The sequence below is a fragment of the Notamacropus eugenii genome, chromosome 6 (assembly GCF_028372415.1).
Source record: "Notamacropus eugenii isolate mMacEug1 chromosome 6, mMacEug1.pri_v2, whole genome shotgun sequence".
In the NCBI taxonomy this organism is placed as follows: Eukaryota; Metazoa; Chordata; class Mammalia; order Diprotodontia; family Macropodidae; genus Notamacropus; species Notamacropus eugenii.
Genome location: NC_092877.1, coordinates 2,939,082 through 2,956,009, shown reverse-complemented (window position 1 = coordinate 2,956,009; position 16,928 = coordinate 2,939,082). Strand labels below are relative to the sequence as shown.

General features: G+C 43.1%; 1 protein-coding gene across 4 annotated transcripts in view; it reads left to right on the top strand.

The window, feature by feature from the left end:
- The window catches only part of PTPRJ (protein tyrosine phosphatase receptor type J), a 170,248-nt gene extending 155,197 nt beyond the window's left edge, over positions 1 to 15,051 (top strand). For all 4 annotated transcript variants that reach the window (XM_072617498.1, XM_072617495.1, XM_072617497.1 and 1 more), the window contains 9 exons: positions 793 to 834; positions 2,793 to 2,880; positions 3,902 to 3,992; positions 5,103 to 5,176; positions 5,273 to 5,407; positions 8,916 to 9,035; positions 9,638 to 9,798; positions 10,196 to 10,331; positions 13,352 to 15,051. In XM_072617498.1, coding sequence (XP_072473599.1) covers positions 793 to 834; positions 2,793 to 2,880; positions 3,902 to 3,992; positions 5,103 to 5,176; positions 5,273 to 5,407; positions 8,916 to 9,035; positions 9,638 to 9,798; positions 10,196 to 10,331; positions 13,352 to 13,510 — 1,006 coding nt within the window. In that variant the 3' untranslated portion in view covers positions 13,511 to 15,051. The remainder of the gene's footprint in view (positions 1 to 792; positions 835 to 2,792; positions 2,881 to 3,901; positions 3,993 to 5,102; positions 5,177 to 5,272; positions 5,408 to 8,915; positions 9,036 to 9,637; positions 9,799 to 10,195; positions 10,332 to 13,351) is intronic.
- The last annotated feature ends 1,877 nt before the right edge of the window (positions 15,052 to 16,928 follow it).

The window sequence follows — 16,928 nt, the reverse complement described above, 5'->3', positions numbered from 1 at the left end:
CAGGCTCTGTCTTTTTGCAAAGGCCCAGGTTATTATTGCTGCCACCGGACACATTGTCAAAGGCACTCTCTGACCTCTTGCTTGGGGAACCCTTAGAGAGTCCTCTGCCAAAGGCACATAGGAATGGGAAGCAGCAGTTGGGGGCACTAAGTTTGCTAAACTGTGACTCCCTGGGTACTTTGGACACACGGCTCACTGATATTTCATTCTGTGAGTGTCATGGGAAAAAAATCCTTACAAATCAGCTGAAGAGTTACATATCCCCATGGAGAGAGAGCCAGCATTGGAGCAAGGAAGTCCTAGGTTCAAGTACTGCCTTCCTCGTCTACTGGCTTTTTGACCCTAGGCAAGTCACCAAACTTTTCAGCTCTAGGCAACTTTCTAAGACTATGAGTTACAGATGAATTGCCAACCTGCGATGGTGGATAGTGTCCCCCTGGGAGTTCCTTAGGTCCAGACGGCAGGAATTATTTTGTTAGCATAAATAGAAAGACATTTCTTCAGACTCTGGATCTTACCTTCCCTTGGGTACAACAAGATATAGAATCTGTTCTCCCAAACTTGACTGGGCTGGCACAATGTCAGTTGAAACGGTTTTTGTGATTCTTGTTTGTCAGAATTTAGAATCTCCAGATTTGCCAAGCTCTGCCCAGGTTCTGTCTTATGGAACGTAGGCCCAGAAGGCAAATAGCTATATTCAAATGTAGATAGGAGAGAGGAAACTTCTGCACTGAATTACTTTGTGTGTGCTTTTAAGTGATGTGTTTCTTTTCTCCTTTTCTTTGAAAACAGGAAAGATGCAAAGAACAGTGATGTGTCCTTTTCTCAAATTAAGTGAGTTTATACAGTTTTGTTCTTTAAATCTAAGGGCGTCATAAGTCCCCTAGTAGCCTGTTGGTTGGCACATGTGGCTGTCCGTGGTCTTTTGAAGGATCATTCCAGTTCATTATTTTAATGTTTCAGTGCTATGAAATTTCCTTTTCAGAAAGTTAATGAAGTTAGAAAAGAAGCATTTTAATTTTGATGGAGAGAGACTCAGACTTGGAATCAAGAAGACCTGAATTCATGGTCTGCCCTTGAGACAGACTGGCTCTGTGACCCTGGGCAAGTCACTTAACTTCTTGGTGTCTAATGTACCTTTGAGCTGCCGATAAACAACTTGTCCGTATCAAGGAAGAGAGTTGCAACACTAGGCGTTTACTTCAGTTCTCTGGGATGAAATCCTAGACCCATCCCATCTTTGCCACCCTCCTTGGCCCTACCTCTCTCCAACAACAAATAGAAGCTCCATCGCTGGCCTTGGCCTGTTGACCAATAAGGGCTCTGTGACAGTGTCACGTTGGCAGTGTATGGTAGCGTAAAGAGTTATGGACATCAGGACACTTGGGTTCTAGTCCTTACTCTGTCAAATAACTATGGGTAACTCTCTCACCTCTCTGGGCTTGTTTTCTCATGTGTCTAGTAAGAGGGTTAGACTAGATCATCTCTAGGGTCCCTCCCTTTGATGAAAGGATCATCTTTTCTACCTAAAGAGTATGATGATTTATTATATACGTACTCTCCTCTGCCACAAACAAAACAGCTAGTCCAGAATGTCCACACAGGTACAATGGTACACAACCAGTGCCATGTAGTTCAGGCTGCTCAACCTTGAACCTTCTTTGGTCAGGTGCCTTAGGGTCATGGCTCTTGAAGGCTTCAGCTGGCTGTGAGCACAGGGGCTTAGTGTCCATCTCTTTCCTCCTGTGGCCTTTGTGTGTGTAGTTCCAGGCCCCTTGGATGACCTCTGCCTTGTCTTTTTCCTCTTGTGTTTTAGCTTTTGACTTGGCTTCCTCCACTTGGCTCTCTTGGAACTCTGACCAAGAGTATTTTCTATGAAATTCTTTAATCATTTTGCAGATGAGGAAATAATAACAAATACCAATGGCACTAAGGCTTCTATTTATGGGGTGCTGTAAAGTTTAGAGTCCTTTATATGTGTTGTTTCATTTGAGGGAGGGGTTACAGTTACATTACTAATGCAGTGCGGGAGGGACTGAAACCTATGCCCATCACCTTCTCCTTGTTTTACAGATGAGGAAGGTGAGGTTAGAAAAGGGAAGGGAAGTGACCTGCCCACGATCACACTGCTAGTAAATGAGAGTGAACCAGAATTGAGAGCCAGGTCTCTGGATAGTCAGCCCTGTGCTTTTCCTCTATGGCTGTGCTTCTTTCAGATGGAGCCCTTATAGCCTGGGCCCTCACTCAAGTCCAGTTCAGCTGCAAGGCATGTCATCATCTTCCTTATGTCACGGTCCTCTTTGAGAATGAAGGACAAGCCACACAGCTACAAGCTACAACCTTATAGCCTGGGATGTTTAACTTTGTTTCTTGGGTTTTGTTGTTCATACACATATTATGCACATATTTATGTTTTACATAAGTAGGTTATGTATCTCAAAAGTCTTAGTGTAGTTATAAACTCTAATAGCTGAAAATTTGACTGAGACTATTGGGACACCTTTTACATATTAACTAATTTTTGTATTTTATATCTGTACATATATAAATATATAGAATATAGTTAATTGTTCTTTGCAGGATAAACATATTTTTAATGCCCAGAGTTATAATTTAGGGTTTTTTTTGTCTCTAATATAAAGAATTGATTTCTAATTTTTTTTTCTTCCTTTCTCTATGGCAAAGACCTAAAAAGTAAGTAAATTCTCCCCATTTCCCTTGCACATGTCTTTGGTTTGCCCTTAGGTGAACTGTGAGCTAAGGCATTTCTAATGAGTCTTTTTCCATTTCAGATCCAAAGTCATTAAAGTGGAGAATTTTGAATCCTACTTTAAGAAGCAGCAGGCTGATTCCAACTGCGGTTTTGCAGAAGAATATGAAGTATGTATCTCTAAGGTGCCACATTTTATGTGAAGGGCCTTTTATTTGCTTAGTTGGAATTAGTTGGAAACCCACCTACTTGGGCGGGGGGCCCCACTTAGAGCCCGGAGGGTACCAGTGAGCTTGACTCTCCAAAGGAGGCTGACATTCAACCACCCATTGATTAGGGTAGTAATGTGAAGGCCTTTCCTTTCACAGCATGTTCTGAGGGCTGGAAACCTTCCTTTGTCACCTTTCCTTCCTTGGGACAAGGCCCTTCTCCTCTTGGCCTTTGGTTGTTTATATGTGAAATGAGCTAGTTGGCTGCTTTGAGTACTAAGCTTCTTTACAGCTGTCAGTTCTGTGAACCTCAGAATTTGAAATGAATATTCAGGTTGACTCATCAGTCGATGAAGACTCTTCACCAGTAGAAGTGAAGACTCTGAGTCGTATGCCAATATTTCAGTATTTCATGGATCTCTGATTGATTGGCTTGGGCTAGGGCCTTCCTCTACTTCTCCATGTCCTCCTACATGGTCATTAAGTTGCCAGAATCAAAAAAACCCATCATTTGGTGGTGCTTGGATGACATATTTATATACTGAGATAGTCATTTGAAGTCTTTCTACTTCGGAGGGACCTGCCAGTCCCTGTGCTTTAGCAACGTAGCCTTTGAGAACCTCCCATCCCCTCTGGGACGTAGTGAGGCACTGGGCAGCCCTGTAATGGGGCACTCATTAGACAAAGTCAGTAATTTGGGGGTTAGACCTGGAAGGGACTTTTGGGATCAGCCCAAACCAAGCATTTTACAGATGCTAAAACTGAGACCCAAATGAGGTAGGTGACCTGTTCAAGGTCATATGAACTGTCAGGGCTTGCTGACTTTTCAGCACACCAAGGCTTCTGCCATTATTTAGCTCAGTATGAGGCAGTTCCTGGATCCTCAGGAGCCTGTGTTAGTGATATGAGGTTGCCTCTTGGGATTATGTGGAAGCCCCTGCTTTGGGCTATATCCTTGAATATCTACTCTCTTGTGTTTTAGGATCTGAAGCTCATTGGTGTTAATCAACCGAAATTTGCCGCTGAGATTCCGGAAAATAGAGGAAAGAACCGATATAATAATGTCCTACCATGTATGTTGTTTCCTTTGTTTTATTGAAAATATTCTGGCAACTGCTGCCAGTCTTTTGCATCCATAATAGTACTTCTAGACTTGTGGTCTTGCTGGGCCTGTTGCAATCCAAGAAGTTCAGTCAACTCTTTGTCATCCAGCAACAACACTTACATAGCTCTTTAAGGTTTCCAAAGCACTTTATATGTACTATCTCGTTTGACCCTCACAGAACCCCTGGGCAGTGTCATCCCCATTTTACAAATGAGGACCCTGAAGTTGAGAAAGATTAAGTGACTTCCTCAGTGTCACTTAGGTAGGACTTGAACTCAGCTCTTCTAGCTCCAAGTCCATCACTCACCTGACTGAGCTGTGATCCCATTTGTGAATTATCTAGTGTAGTTTCTCCTTTTGTCAGCTTACTGAGACTGAAAGGAAACTCTTTAAAAGGAGATTCGTGGGAAGTGGGAAGGGGTGGTGGCCTTCTCTGGGGATGAGTGACCTTGGGTAGGTCATAACTTTCAGGTGCCTCAGTTTCTTCAGCTATAAAATGAGGAGATTGGGACCAAAGAACCTCTGAGGTGGCTTCTTGTTCCACATCTCTGAGTCTATAAGGTGCAGAGAGGCCCCAAAAGAAGAAAATGTGTTTAGAAGCACCCCAGTGGAATGGGCTGTCCCAGGAGATAGCAGATCCCTCTCCTAGTGCTAGAACTCTTTCAATGGTGGCTGGATAGCTGTTGATTTGATTTGTTGGCCAAAGTGTTTCTCATGAAGTTAGGCATTGAAATAGGGGGCCTCAGAGGTCCATTCCAATGGAAAGACCCTGCTTCTTTTGGAACTTCTAAAAAGTAAATTCTTAGAGTGACGGCAGAAGTGGTGGTATGGTGGTGGAGGAGGAGGTGTCTGAGGCTGGTGTAGGCTTTGGCATGGCCCTTCCAGCTCTGTGAGCCAGTGTTACTTTGTGTTAATTATTAGTTATTGAAAATGACGTGTTAACATGGGTGCATTCTTCCTTGAGGTGATTGTGGCTATGTCTTTCCCCATTCTAAATATGGTGCTTTGTCATGATGAATCCTGTACAACTTTCCTGGAATAATGCTTCTATGATAACCATTTTCTTCTGATATCGCAGATGACATTTCTCGTGTGAAGCTTTCCATCCAGACACAAGTGACTGATGACTACATTAATGCCAATTACATGCCAGTAAGTATCCCATGGGCTAACCCCACAAGCCTTCAGAACCTTTCTTCATGGCTCTTACATGTACAAAATGAGTTCCTGTGCTTTTTTTTTTTTTAGGGCTACTACTCTAAGAAGGAGTTTATTGCCACCCAAGGACCCTTACCAAATACGCTAAAAGACTTTTGGCGTATGGTCTGGGAGAAAAATGTTTATTCTATTGTTATGTTGACCAAGTGTGTTGAACAAGGAAGGGTAAGTATTTTTAAAAAAATCAGCATCCTTTCTCTAGGATTCCAAAAAATAATTTCCTTTGCTTAAATAGGAGGAAAGCAAAAAATGAACTTATTGCCTCCATAAGTAGAAATATCTTGCTCTTTTATTTGGCAACTTTTAATTGGGTTATTTTTTCAATGAAGTCAAGTCACCAAGCATTTATGAAGGGCACGCCATGTTCCAGGCACTGTGCTGAGTCCTGGGGATAAAAGAAAGGTGAAAAAAGTATTCCATGCCCCAAAGGAGCTCATCGTCTAAGGGAGGAGACAGCATGCGAACAAAGATAATCAAACAAGATTTGTACAGGATACACTGAAAATAAGAACGAAAGTGAATGAACCAGCTCTGAGGGAGGCTGGGAAGGACTTCTTGCAGAAGATGGGATTTTAAGTGGAATCTAGAGGAAAGCAGAGAAACCAATAGGTGGAGATAAGGATGGAGAATTCCAACATGAGGGACAGTCAGTGAAAACACTCAGAGTTGAGAATGAAACATTTATTTTTTCCCCTCCTATTCTTCCCCCCCAAAGAAAGAATAAGAAAAAAGCCCCTCATAACACACACACACACACTTACACACACACACATACACACACACTTACACACATACACACACACACTCACACACACATACACACTCTTACACACACATTCACTCACACACACACACACTCACACACACACACACTCACACACACACACACACTCACACACATACACACTTACACACACTTACACACATTCACACACACTCACACACACACACTCACACACACACACACACACACAATTAAGCACGGCAGATTCTCTCGCTGGCCATGAGCAGTAGCGTATGTCTCAGTCTGCTCAGTACGTCTTCACACTCAGTCTGAATCCATCCCCTCTTTTTGGGAAGTGAGTAGTGTGTGTTACTGTCGTCTTCTGCACTTGTGATCTGTCACTGTTTTGATCAGAGTTCTAACGTCCTTCCACGTTCTTTTTCTGAAAGCTCTTACTGCACAGATCGTTCTCTCGGTTCTATTCGCTTTGCCTTCCATCAGTTCACACAGGTCTTCCCAGTTTTTCTCTGACACTGTCTACTGCATCATTTCTCATGGTACAATAATATTCCAAGACACTCGTACCATAAATGTTTGGCCAGCTTCCACTTGGTGGCTTCCATTTTTTCCCCCTCTACTATGAAGTACACTGTTTAGGTAACAGCTTTAAAAAAACCCAACAACTTAACTCCTAGGATGAATCTAGGTTAAAATGGTACCTTCTTAGCCTTAATACCTTCTTATGCCATGAGATCCTAGTCTATGTCTACTATTCTATAGGAAGATCCACCCAATGTGTCCAACTTGCAACCTTTGTTCGATGATTTTTTTCAATAAGCTCAGTAAACTTTTTGGAAGATGCACAGCAGGCCAAGATAATGATGTGATCCACAACACCAATGTATGTGTATTTGTAGAGACTCTTTTCTAGGACAGAGTGGTTGGAAAGGAAGTCTAGAATCTCTCCTTAGGTAGAAAGCAGGATTGGGCTAGGCATACTTTCTTTTTCTCTAATTCCATTTAAAAAAAATCATGATTTTTTGGGATTGTTTTTACACTATAGTGTTTTTTCTGATATATTCCTTCCTCTCTATTGAATGAATAAATGAAAAAACATTAATTGATCACTTACTTTGTGCACTGGTGTAAAAGCAAGCACCCTGACACATCCAGGCGGGCCTGCTGTACAGGTTCTTAGATCTGTTTTTCTAAAAGGAAAGCAACTTTTGAGGTATCAACAATCACTTTAATCAAACATATGTATCATTCACTTAGTTCAGGGGAAAAGTCAGCACCCTGAACTTCAGAGAAAATACAGAGAAATAATAACAGACAGACAGGGCTTCCAGCTGTCTGACCTTAAGCAATACATACGTCACAGATCAGCAGACAGATCCAACTGTCTGCCCATTACATACATACATACTTACCAGAGAGACAAGCACCAGTATCTGGGTTTTCAAAGCCGGAGGGGGCCCTTTAGCGGCTGCTCAGAGTCTCCTCTGGCCAAACACTTCCAATAGGTAAGCCTCAAAGTAAAACCTCACAACAGTATTTATACACTTTTCAGAGCCAGAGGGCATCACAACCCTTGAGAAGCAGTGCCTCATTAGAAAATTAACAAAAAGTGTGAGCCTCCTCTAATCAAGTTTCCCTTAATGGGCAGGCCCATTATAATGGGTGGAGAAGATCTTTACCTCTCATAATTGCCATTATAACTAGGTATACAAGTACAAAAGCAAAAACAGGTCTTCTCCTTTAAGAGCTTACATTTAAAGGATGCTCCAGGGATTGGTCAGGGGTTGGAGACAGCACACGTAGGGGATTGGTGGCTAGGGAGGGACATCTGGACCCAGGAAGTTACAGAGGTGGTAAGTGGGCGTACTGAAGGGTCCATTGCCAGACTCCTTCCCAGATCAGTGGGAGAGTTGATTTGATCATGTGTCAAATCTCAGAGAGAGAGGAGCGAGGGGTTGGGAAGGTTGGAAAGGGACAAAACAATTGGTGGGACTGTCAAGGAGATGGCTGGGGCATCAGCAGTGAAGTGAATTGTAGCTGGGGTCATCATCCACCAGGAACAGTGGGCATTAACTCCAGACATAGAACCTTCCTTTGTAGCCAAGAAGCATAGCGAAAACACACTAAGTTGGCCAGCTTATATTCCATCCCTTTAGTTCCCTCCTTTCTGAGAACAAAGAAAAGCACGATTATTCATTGCAATTATGCTTATTTGACTGCAGTAATGTTTGTGGTTTCTCTTGGAAACATCTCTTGTAACAGGGCGAATGAAGCCGGCCCCATCTTCATATCATTGTATTCATAGAAATCAGTTTTGTTTCTTTACTTTGAATCAGTAGAGCCCAGTTAGGGGAGAATCTTCAGCTTTATAGGTTTTTTCCCCAGGGATCAAACTGGTTGGTTTGGATTCTGTGAAGTCTGTTTTTCTAAGCTTTTGTTGATGCCGTTACCAGCTGGACCATCTGGATGGGCTTGATAATTTTCCATCTCGGGGGTAGGTTCTGATGGTCTGGGAGCTGAATTTCTTCATTTTCTCAGTTCCACCCACGACCTGCCATCTTCACCATCTTCTAAGGCACTGAAATAGCTGGACTTTTGCAGCGGTTTTTACTTTATTTAGCAATCAATGCTGACGTCACAAATGAGTGTGGTGTTGAGCGCCTTGAACGAGAGTCTGATCTTTATTTCTTTGCTCATTTGCCATTCTGTGTGATGGAACCTTAAAAGAAACCATCTTTTGATTTTGTTCCCTGGTTGAAGCTTTGGGTTTTGTGGTGGGTTTGGGGGTGCCCCCTGTCCACTGAGGGGTGATCGCCTCTCTGGGCCTGGGCCTCGTGCCTTTGTTTTGTCTTTTCATCCCTGGTGCTGTCTTCTTGCTTGTAATAAGTGCTTAGTCAATGCTGATTAAATGGATGCTCTGTTTTGTTTCAGACCAAATGTGAGGAATACTGGCCTTCCAAACAAACCCACAACTATGGGGATGTAACTGTTGGCATAATATCAGAAATCATTCTTCCCGAATGGACAATAAGGGATTTCACAGTGAAAAATGTGAGTGAGAGCTGAGGGGAAGAGGGTCTTTGAGCTTTTGGGGGGGCCAGGCTTCTGGTCCTGTCTCTCACAAGCAGGGGTTCTCTCTGACAAAGGGCCTTCCAGACATTGCTGGAGAAGTACAGACTCCCTGTCCTTTCTGATCCCTTTGTGGGGTGATAGACTAAGATAGGATGCTTCCTCGGAGTGCAGAATAGACTTATTTGTCCTCCACAATGAAAAGAATCTTCTGGAAAAAAAAACTAGCTGGAAAATGGCTGTTTCATCACCTCAGTGGTTTCCCCAGCCTGCTCCTGAAGGCTTTGAGTGACAGAATAACTTCTGCTCTGTTTTGGTAGTGGGAATTCCTTCACTGGGGTGCTCCCTGCAACGATAAAAACTCTGACCGCCATCTCAAAGCTTTCCTCAATCTCTGCCTTCCCATAAAATGTTAATGTCCATTATTGTTAAGTTTGTATTGGCTACTTAATAGTTAGCATTAATAGTATTTAATTCAGAGGCATTTTAGTAGAAATTTAGTAGTTCCCATGACATCTAGAGCTTCCTGCTGTCCCCCAAGAGCTGCTCAGGCTGGGCTGCCATCTTTCTCCATTACTTGGCAGAACAAGACCAGCGAGAGTCACCCTCTGCGTCAGTTCCACTTTACTTCCTGGCCTGACCACGGTGTGCCAGACACCACAGACCTGCTCATCAACTTCCGCCACCTGGTCAACGAATACATGAAGCAGAGCCCCCCAGAGTCCCCTGTGCTGGTGCACTGCAGGTATGGTGGCCAACCCCATGCTCATTCCAAGAGGCATTTTGTACAATGGATCTCTGAATCCGAAGGGACCCTACAGGCCATTGAGATGGGCCCCCTCATTTTGTAGGTGAAGAAGCTCAGGCAGAGAGATTTAAATGATTTGCCTGTGTGTGTGTGCGTGTGCGTGTGCGTGTGTGTGTGTGTATATACAAAGGAAGACTCATGCTTTAGCAAAGGATTAGGCTATCAGGGTGGATGAAATTCACTTCATCAAACTTTTATTGAGTCTGCCTCCAGACCTCATCTACTTTCCATTGCACCAGTAATGTAACGGGAACAAAGGTCAGCGTCCTCTGTGTCCCCAAGAGAGAACTGTTGTTATTTGGTGACATGTGAGTATGTATGTTCTTCCTTCCAGTGCTGGAGTTGGCAGGACAGGTACATTCATTGCCATAGACAGACTCATCCATCAGATGGAGAACGAGAATGCTGTAGATGTGTATGGGATTGTATATGACCTCCGCCTGCATCGACCCCTGATGGTGCAAACAGAGGTATGGTCAAATGCTGTACCCATGAACCAAGGGGGAGGTAAGGAGGGGAGGAGGAGCAGGGAGAGACCCGCTCTGCCTTCTTGTTCCAGCATTGTATCCTGATATCCCTTTTGGGAACATGAGTGGTAGCTAAGAAATTGTGGTCCTGATTTACTGGAGCTGAAAAACAAATTCCTTCACCCTGGTAGTCTCACCCAAAGCCTGTCATCCCATAGCAAATGCCTGATAAATGTTTGATTGAAATGCAGGGCAGTCCAATAGCTGAGCCCTGGCAGCAAACCCAGGGCTTAAAGTTATGCTTCATGGAAAGGTTAGACTACATTCATTTTTGCTCACTGAACACTTACAATCTGTAAGCATTTTTTAAACACCTACTATGTGTCAGGCACTGTGCTAAATGCTCGAGATACAGAGAGAAGCGAAAACTAGTCCCTGCCCTCTGAGCTGATAATGTACAAAGTCCTGGGCCTATAGTACCACCAGATCACATAGGAAAGATGAAAGCTGCGTCCTCCAGGACAGGGCTTCTTCTCTTGGGTTGGCCAATTTGTTGGCTTGGTTTTAGTATTTTGGTGACATTTCAATATCACTGGTTTCCTTTATAAGCCTATGGAGTTAATTTTCTGCATTCCTTAACATGATTCTGAGCAGGGGTCCATGGGCTCCGCCAGACTACCAGAGGGTCCTTGATGCACAAAAAAGGCTAAGAACCTCTGATGACGATCAAAGGTTTATTTGATGAAATAACATTCATAGTGTAGTGCCACTTTAGGAAGGTGACCAGAAGCATTGGCCCAAGTTGGCAGACTGCCCAAAGGACTGGATGAACACTCAGGAGCTAGAGCCGAGTGCTTGGGTTTGGCCTTGCCTGGGCCCAGAGGCCTCCCTCAGGGGCCACCTCCTTCCCAAAGCCTTTCCTTGTCCCTCCCATGTGAGAGGGTTCTCTCCCTCTTCCTCAGTTTTCCAGTAACCACATCATTGTCTAAAGTTTGCAAGATGTTTTGCGTGTTATCTTTTTGGATCCTCACAACAACCATCTGAAGGAGGTGTTCTTATTATCCCTGTGAGGAAACTGAGGCTCAGAGGGGCTTAGTAACGTGCCTAGGGTCAGAGAGCCAGTAGGTATTTGAGGCAGGATTCAAACCTGGGTTTCCTGACTCTTCAGTCTAGCAGTTTGTCCACTGCCCTCCCTGGCTGCCTTCTAAGCACTTTATCTAGATCTCTTGAGGCCACTGCGGCAGAATCAGAAGGACCTGCCAACCAGGGTTGGTACCCTAACTTTGCCACTTCATGATGGAGTGTTGTTTGTGAGGAACAACAGGAAAGGCAGTTTGGCTGGTCTGGAGGATCCAGGAGGAGATGGAGTAATGGATGATGTAGGCTGGGGACCAACTGTGATTGCAGATTTTGAGTTGGAAGGGACCTTAGAGGTCATCAAGTCCAACTCCCCACTATCTAGTTACTTAGCTCTCTCTCCCTGCCTATCTGACTTGGACCAAATTGTTTTTCTAGTCTGAACCTCAGTGTCCTTATCCATAAAATGGGGATGGTAATACCAACTGCACTAGATAACAGTCCTATTGTATCAAAATTCTTCAAAGACCTTGGTGCAGTTCAGGAACACTAGTTCTTACTAAGACTTCTGGAGGCACATAGTGTTTCCTTGGGGGAGCCTTCTCTTGCCTAGAAGAAAACTGCAGATCTATCCTCTTGCTGACAAGGAGAAAGACTAAGGCACTCTCTTTTTGCTACCAAATCGAATGCCATTGAACAAAGCATCTCATCCTCGGGGCTGGTTTTCTTTATAAACAGAATAATTGTCCAGTGTTTCCTAATCCCTTCCAGTGTGCAGAGGCCCTTGGGGTACAAAGGTACAAATTCTTAGCCTCTCCCTCACAGTGTCTACATTCTATTGAGGGTACACAGCAGGTACGTATGTATAGAATGAATGTCTAACAAACAAATGGTTGGTTATTTTGGGCATTTAGTAGCTGAGGGGAATGGATGAGGCCTTTTCGAGAAGGTGGCCCTTGTCCCACATCTTGAAGGAAGTAGATTCCTAGAAGCAAGGAGTGCATTTCGGGCATGGAGGATGGCCAGGGCAGAAGCCCAAGGATGGGGGATGGATGTCATGTGTGCCAATAGGGAAGACAGTTTGCCTGGACCATACAGTACAGGAGGGGGAATAATGTCGGAGGTGTCTGAAAAGGTAGTGGAGGGCCACAGGAAGAGAGTATGAATACTTGTTCCCAAATCTAAAGCTAGGTTAGCATTTTGATGACCTTTAAGGTCTCTTCCAACTCAAAATCTCTGATCACAACCTAGCTCTAACCTACCTCCCCTAGCTCATCATCCGTTACTCCATGTCCCACTGGATCCTGCTGTCCAACCAAGCTGTTTTTCCATTTGTTTCTCACAAACAACAGTCCATCGTGTCTTTCCGTCAGTGGAATGAATGCTAATTTTGCAATGAGAGGATATGTGTTCAGATACCACTCCTGACACTTACTACCTTTTGACCTTGGGCAAATCACTAGGCCTCAGTTTCTAATCTGTAAAATGAGAGTGAAGGTTAGATGGTCTCTGAGATTCCTTCTAATTCTATATCTGTGATCCCTTTTGGAGCTTATAGTCTAGTGGGGGGGAGGATTAAGTCGCTAACCCAGGGGTGTCTAACTAACAGCATTGCATGAGAAGTGCAGTGAGTTGGAAGTGCAGTGCAGAGTTCTGGAGTCAGAGAGCTCCAAGGGGGATAGTCATTCATTCCCCACTGGGAATCAGGGAAGGCATCCTGGAGGAGAGAGCAACATTGGAGTTCAGCTTTACAGGATGGGTAGGAATTTGGCCAGTGAAGGGAAGAGACAGGAAGCCTCTGGGACCCATCCAAACAAAGACCCAGAGACAGTTTCAGGCCCAGGTATGTTTTCTGCTCATGTCCCATGCTCGGTTTCAAATCAACTTTCCTGCTGACATCAGTGAAACTCCTGACCATTGATTTTCTCTTGCATTTTCTTGGTCAGGATCAGTATGTCTTCCTCAATCAGTGTGTTTGGGATATTATCAAGTCCCAGAAAGACTCCAAAGCTGATCTCATCTACCAAAACACGACGGCCATGACCATCTATGAGAACCTTGCGCCGATGACTGCTTTTGGGAAGACAAATGGTTACATTGCTTAATTCCAAAGGAAAACCTTCCTGCCCAGGGCTTTCTGGGCCCGGCACCCCCACAGTAAAGGGAAATGAATGCACTGTTGTGGATATGTTTTTATATGTACAGTGTCTTAATTTGTGTTTGTGTGTGTGCGTGCGTGTGTGTGTGCGTGCGCGTGTGTGTGTATTGTTTGGTTATGACCAATTGAAGGCTTGAAGATACACATGTAAGAAAATGCAAACAAGAAGCTGGACTTCAGGACTGTGGCTGAGTAAACCAACTACATTCCAGATTAGGAATAGGATGAGTTGACTTTTTCCCTGGGGGTTGCAGACCAGCGAGGAAAAGTGAGCTGCAAATCTTTCCCCCTCTTCTTTCTAATGGACACGTGTGTTCGTTCTCTCTCTCTCTGTCTCTTTCTGTCTCTCTCTCTCTCTCTGTCTCTGTCTCTCTCTCTCTGTCTCTCTGTCTCTCTCTCTCTTTCTTCTGTATCTCTTCTCTCTCTTTCTTTTTTTAAATGAACAAACTCTTTTATATGGTTCACATTCTGAAGCCAAGATTGTGTTGAGCTGACTATATTTTGAGGATCAGAAGTCTATTTTTACCTACTGTATCTTGGAATCTCACTGATGGATAAATGCATAATTTTGGTTGTTTATAGTGTCAAGAGGGAGATGTGGTCTCTCCTCCATGTGGATTTTATATTTAAACATGTGCCTTTCCTAATTATGCTTCCATAGGCAAAAATCAGTAGATATCTATATTTTTATATTGAATCTCATAATTGGAATATACATTATATTTAAAAATAGATTAGTAGAAAAGGCTTGACCTTTTCAGTGCCATTCCTATGGTCTTTTTAAAGCACCCTTTCCTCTTTTTCATCTCTAATCTTCTTTCATTCCCTTTCTTTTTTCTTTCCTTTCTTGTTTCTCCTTCTCTCTTTCCTCCCTCCTTATCTTCTCTTTCCTCCTTTCTGCCTTTCCCTCCTCTCTTTTCTCCTGCCCCGTCTTTTCTCCCCTTCCTCTCCTTTCTTTCTCCCCTCCAGCATATTTGACTCCCCTCTTCTTTCCCTAGTTTCTTCCCAAAGACTTGGTCCCTCTTGTCTCCCAGCCCCTCCCTGGCTGGGCAGGGCAGGGGTAGAGATGGGCTCTCTGCCCCCATGGTGACACGGCTCCACTTGCCCAGCCTGGGCTCTTTTGTTGTTCCTGTGTTTGGTAAGAAGGATTATTTCAAGGTGCAATATGTGATGTTGTAATTCATGATGCTCTATGGTTTTTAGTAGAGATTTACTCAGGTTGGTATTTTATGTGTGTCTTTTTTTTTAAGAAAAAAATGTGTGTGATCCTGTGAAAACTTCTGTGTGATGATCAGTGTCCAATCAGACCCCTCCCCCTCTCCCAAGTTCACTGGCTCTTGTCTCTAATGGCGGTGACATGCATTGATATCTACTGTATATATATCAAACTCTTGTGAGTCAGAACTGAGGTGTAAAAAGTTTGAATTTGTATCAAAGATGTAATTATTATTTTAAAAAATTCTTTTCAATAAACTGCTGCTGTCATGACTTTGCTGTTTCACGTATCAGTTTGGGGGAGGGAGGTGTCAAGAGTGCATTTCTCAAAAATTCAAGAATTTTTAATGGTGTCTGGTTTGGAAATTCCTCAGAGTGTCAAGCTGGAAGGATCTGTCATATGTGTGTTTTGTCTTGATGTTTTGCTCTCAGAGCTGACAGAGGGCAGCTTAAGTGGGACAGTAGATGGAGCACTAGACCTGGAGTCAACAAGACCTGAGTTCAAATCTAGCCTCAGACATTTACTGGTTGTTTGATTTAACCTCTGCCTCTTCTGCTAAGTGAGGCAATAATAGTGACTACCTCCCAGGGTTGTTGTGAGGGTAGAATGAGATATTTGTAAAGCACATTACAAACCTTGAAACACAACATGAAATACTCTTCCTCTTAAAAGCATTTGGGGTTCAAGCCTTCCAACAGGTGTGATGTCTCCAGGGTCTCATGAAGAAATAACACCAAGTTCTGGTAGTTGGGTGGACATTTTCCCCAATGACCCTAACTCAGGCTACTGACTCAGGGCACTTCTTAGAACCCCAGTGACCACTTGTGTGGTACTAGCTTGTCTCTTGGCTTTGTTGTGCCTGGAGAATTAACTCGATGGTGGCAGAAGTATAATGCTAAGGCTATAAAGGGGGAAACAACAGGGATTCCAGTTCTGTGTCTCTCAAAGACTGCATGTTCTTCGAGAGAGAAAGACAAGAGTAGCAACAGCAAGAAGAAGAAGAAGAAGAAGAAGAAGAAGAAGAAGAAGAAGAAGAAGAAGAAGAAGCAGCTTTCTTTGAGGTAAAGAAAGGGCCAACATGGAAGCTGGTGTATATAATCCCACCAACTACCCAAATGCTGACAAAAGTTTCAAGAGTTACAAATATTGTCTTCCATGTAGGAATGTAAACAGTTCAACTTTAGTAAGTCCCTTATGACTTCTCTTTGCTGTTCACCTTTTCATGCTTCTCTTCATTCTTGTGTTTGAAAGTCAAATTTTCTTTTCAGCTCTGGTCTTTTCATCAAGAATGCTTGAAAGTCCTCTATTTCATTGAAAGACCATTTTTTCCCCTGAAGTATTATACTCAGTTTTACTGAGTATAGGTGGGTGATTCTTGGCTTTAATCCTAGTTCCTTTGACTTCTGGAATATCCTTTTCTAAGCCCTTCGATCCCTTAATGTAGAAGCTGCTAGATCTTGTGTTATCCTGATTGTACTTCCACAGTACTTGAATTGTTTCTTTTTAGCTGCTTGCAATATTTTCTCCTTGACCTGGGAACTCTGGAACTTGGCTACAATATTCCTAGGAGTTTCTCTTTTCGGATCTTTTTCAGGAGGTGATTGGTGGATTATTTCAATATATATTTTGCCCTCTGGTTGTAGAATCTCAGGGCAGTTTTCCTTGATAATTTCATGAAAGATGATGTCTAGGCTCTTTTTTTGATCATGGCTTTCAGGTAGTCCCATAATTTTTAAATTGTCTCTCCTGGATTTATTTTCCAGGTCAGTTGTTTGTCCAATGAGATATTTCACATTATCTTCTATTTTTCCATTCTTTTGGTTTTGTTTTGTGATTTCTTGGTTTCTCATAAAGTCATTAGCCTCCATCTGTTCCATTCTAATTCTTAAAGAACTATTTTCTTCAGTGAGCTTTTGAACCTCCTTTTCCATTTGGCTAATTCTGCTTTTGAAAGCATTCTTCTCCTCATTGGCTTTTTGTACTTCTTTTGCTGATTGAGTTAGCCTATTTTTCAAGGTGTTATTTTCTTCAGCATTTTTTGGTGTCTTTTAGCAAGCTGTTGACTTGCTTTTCATGATTTTCTTGCATGTCTCTCATTTCTCTTTCCAGTTTTTCCTCCACTTCTCTTTCTTGATTTTCAAAATCCCTT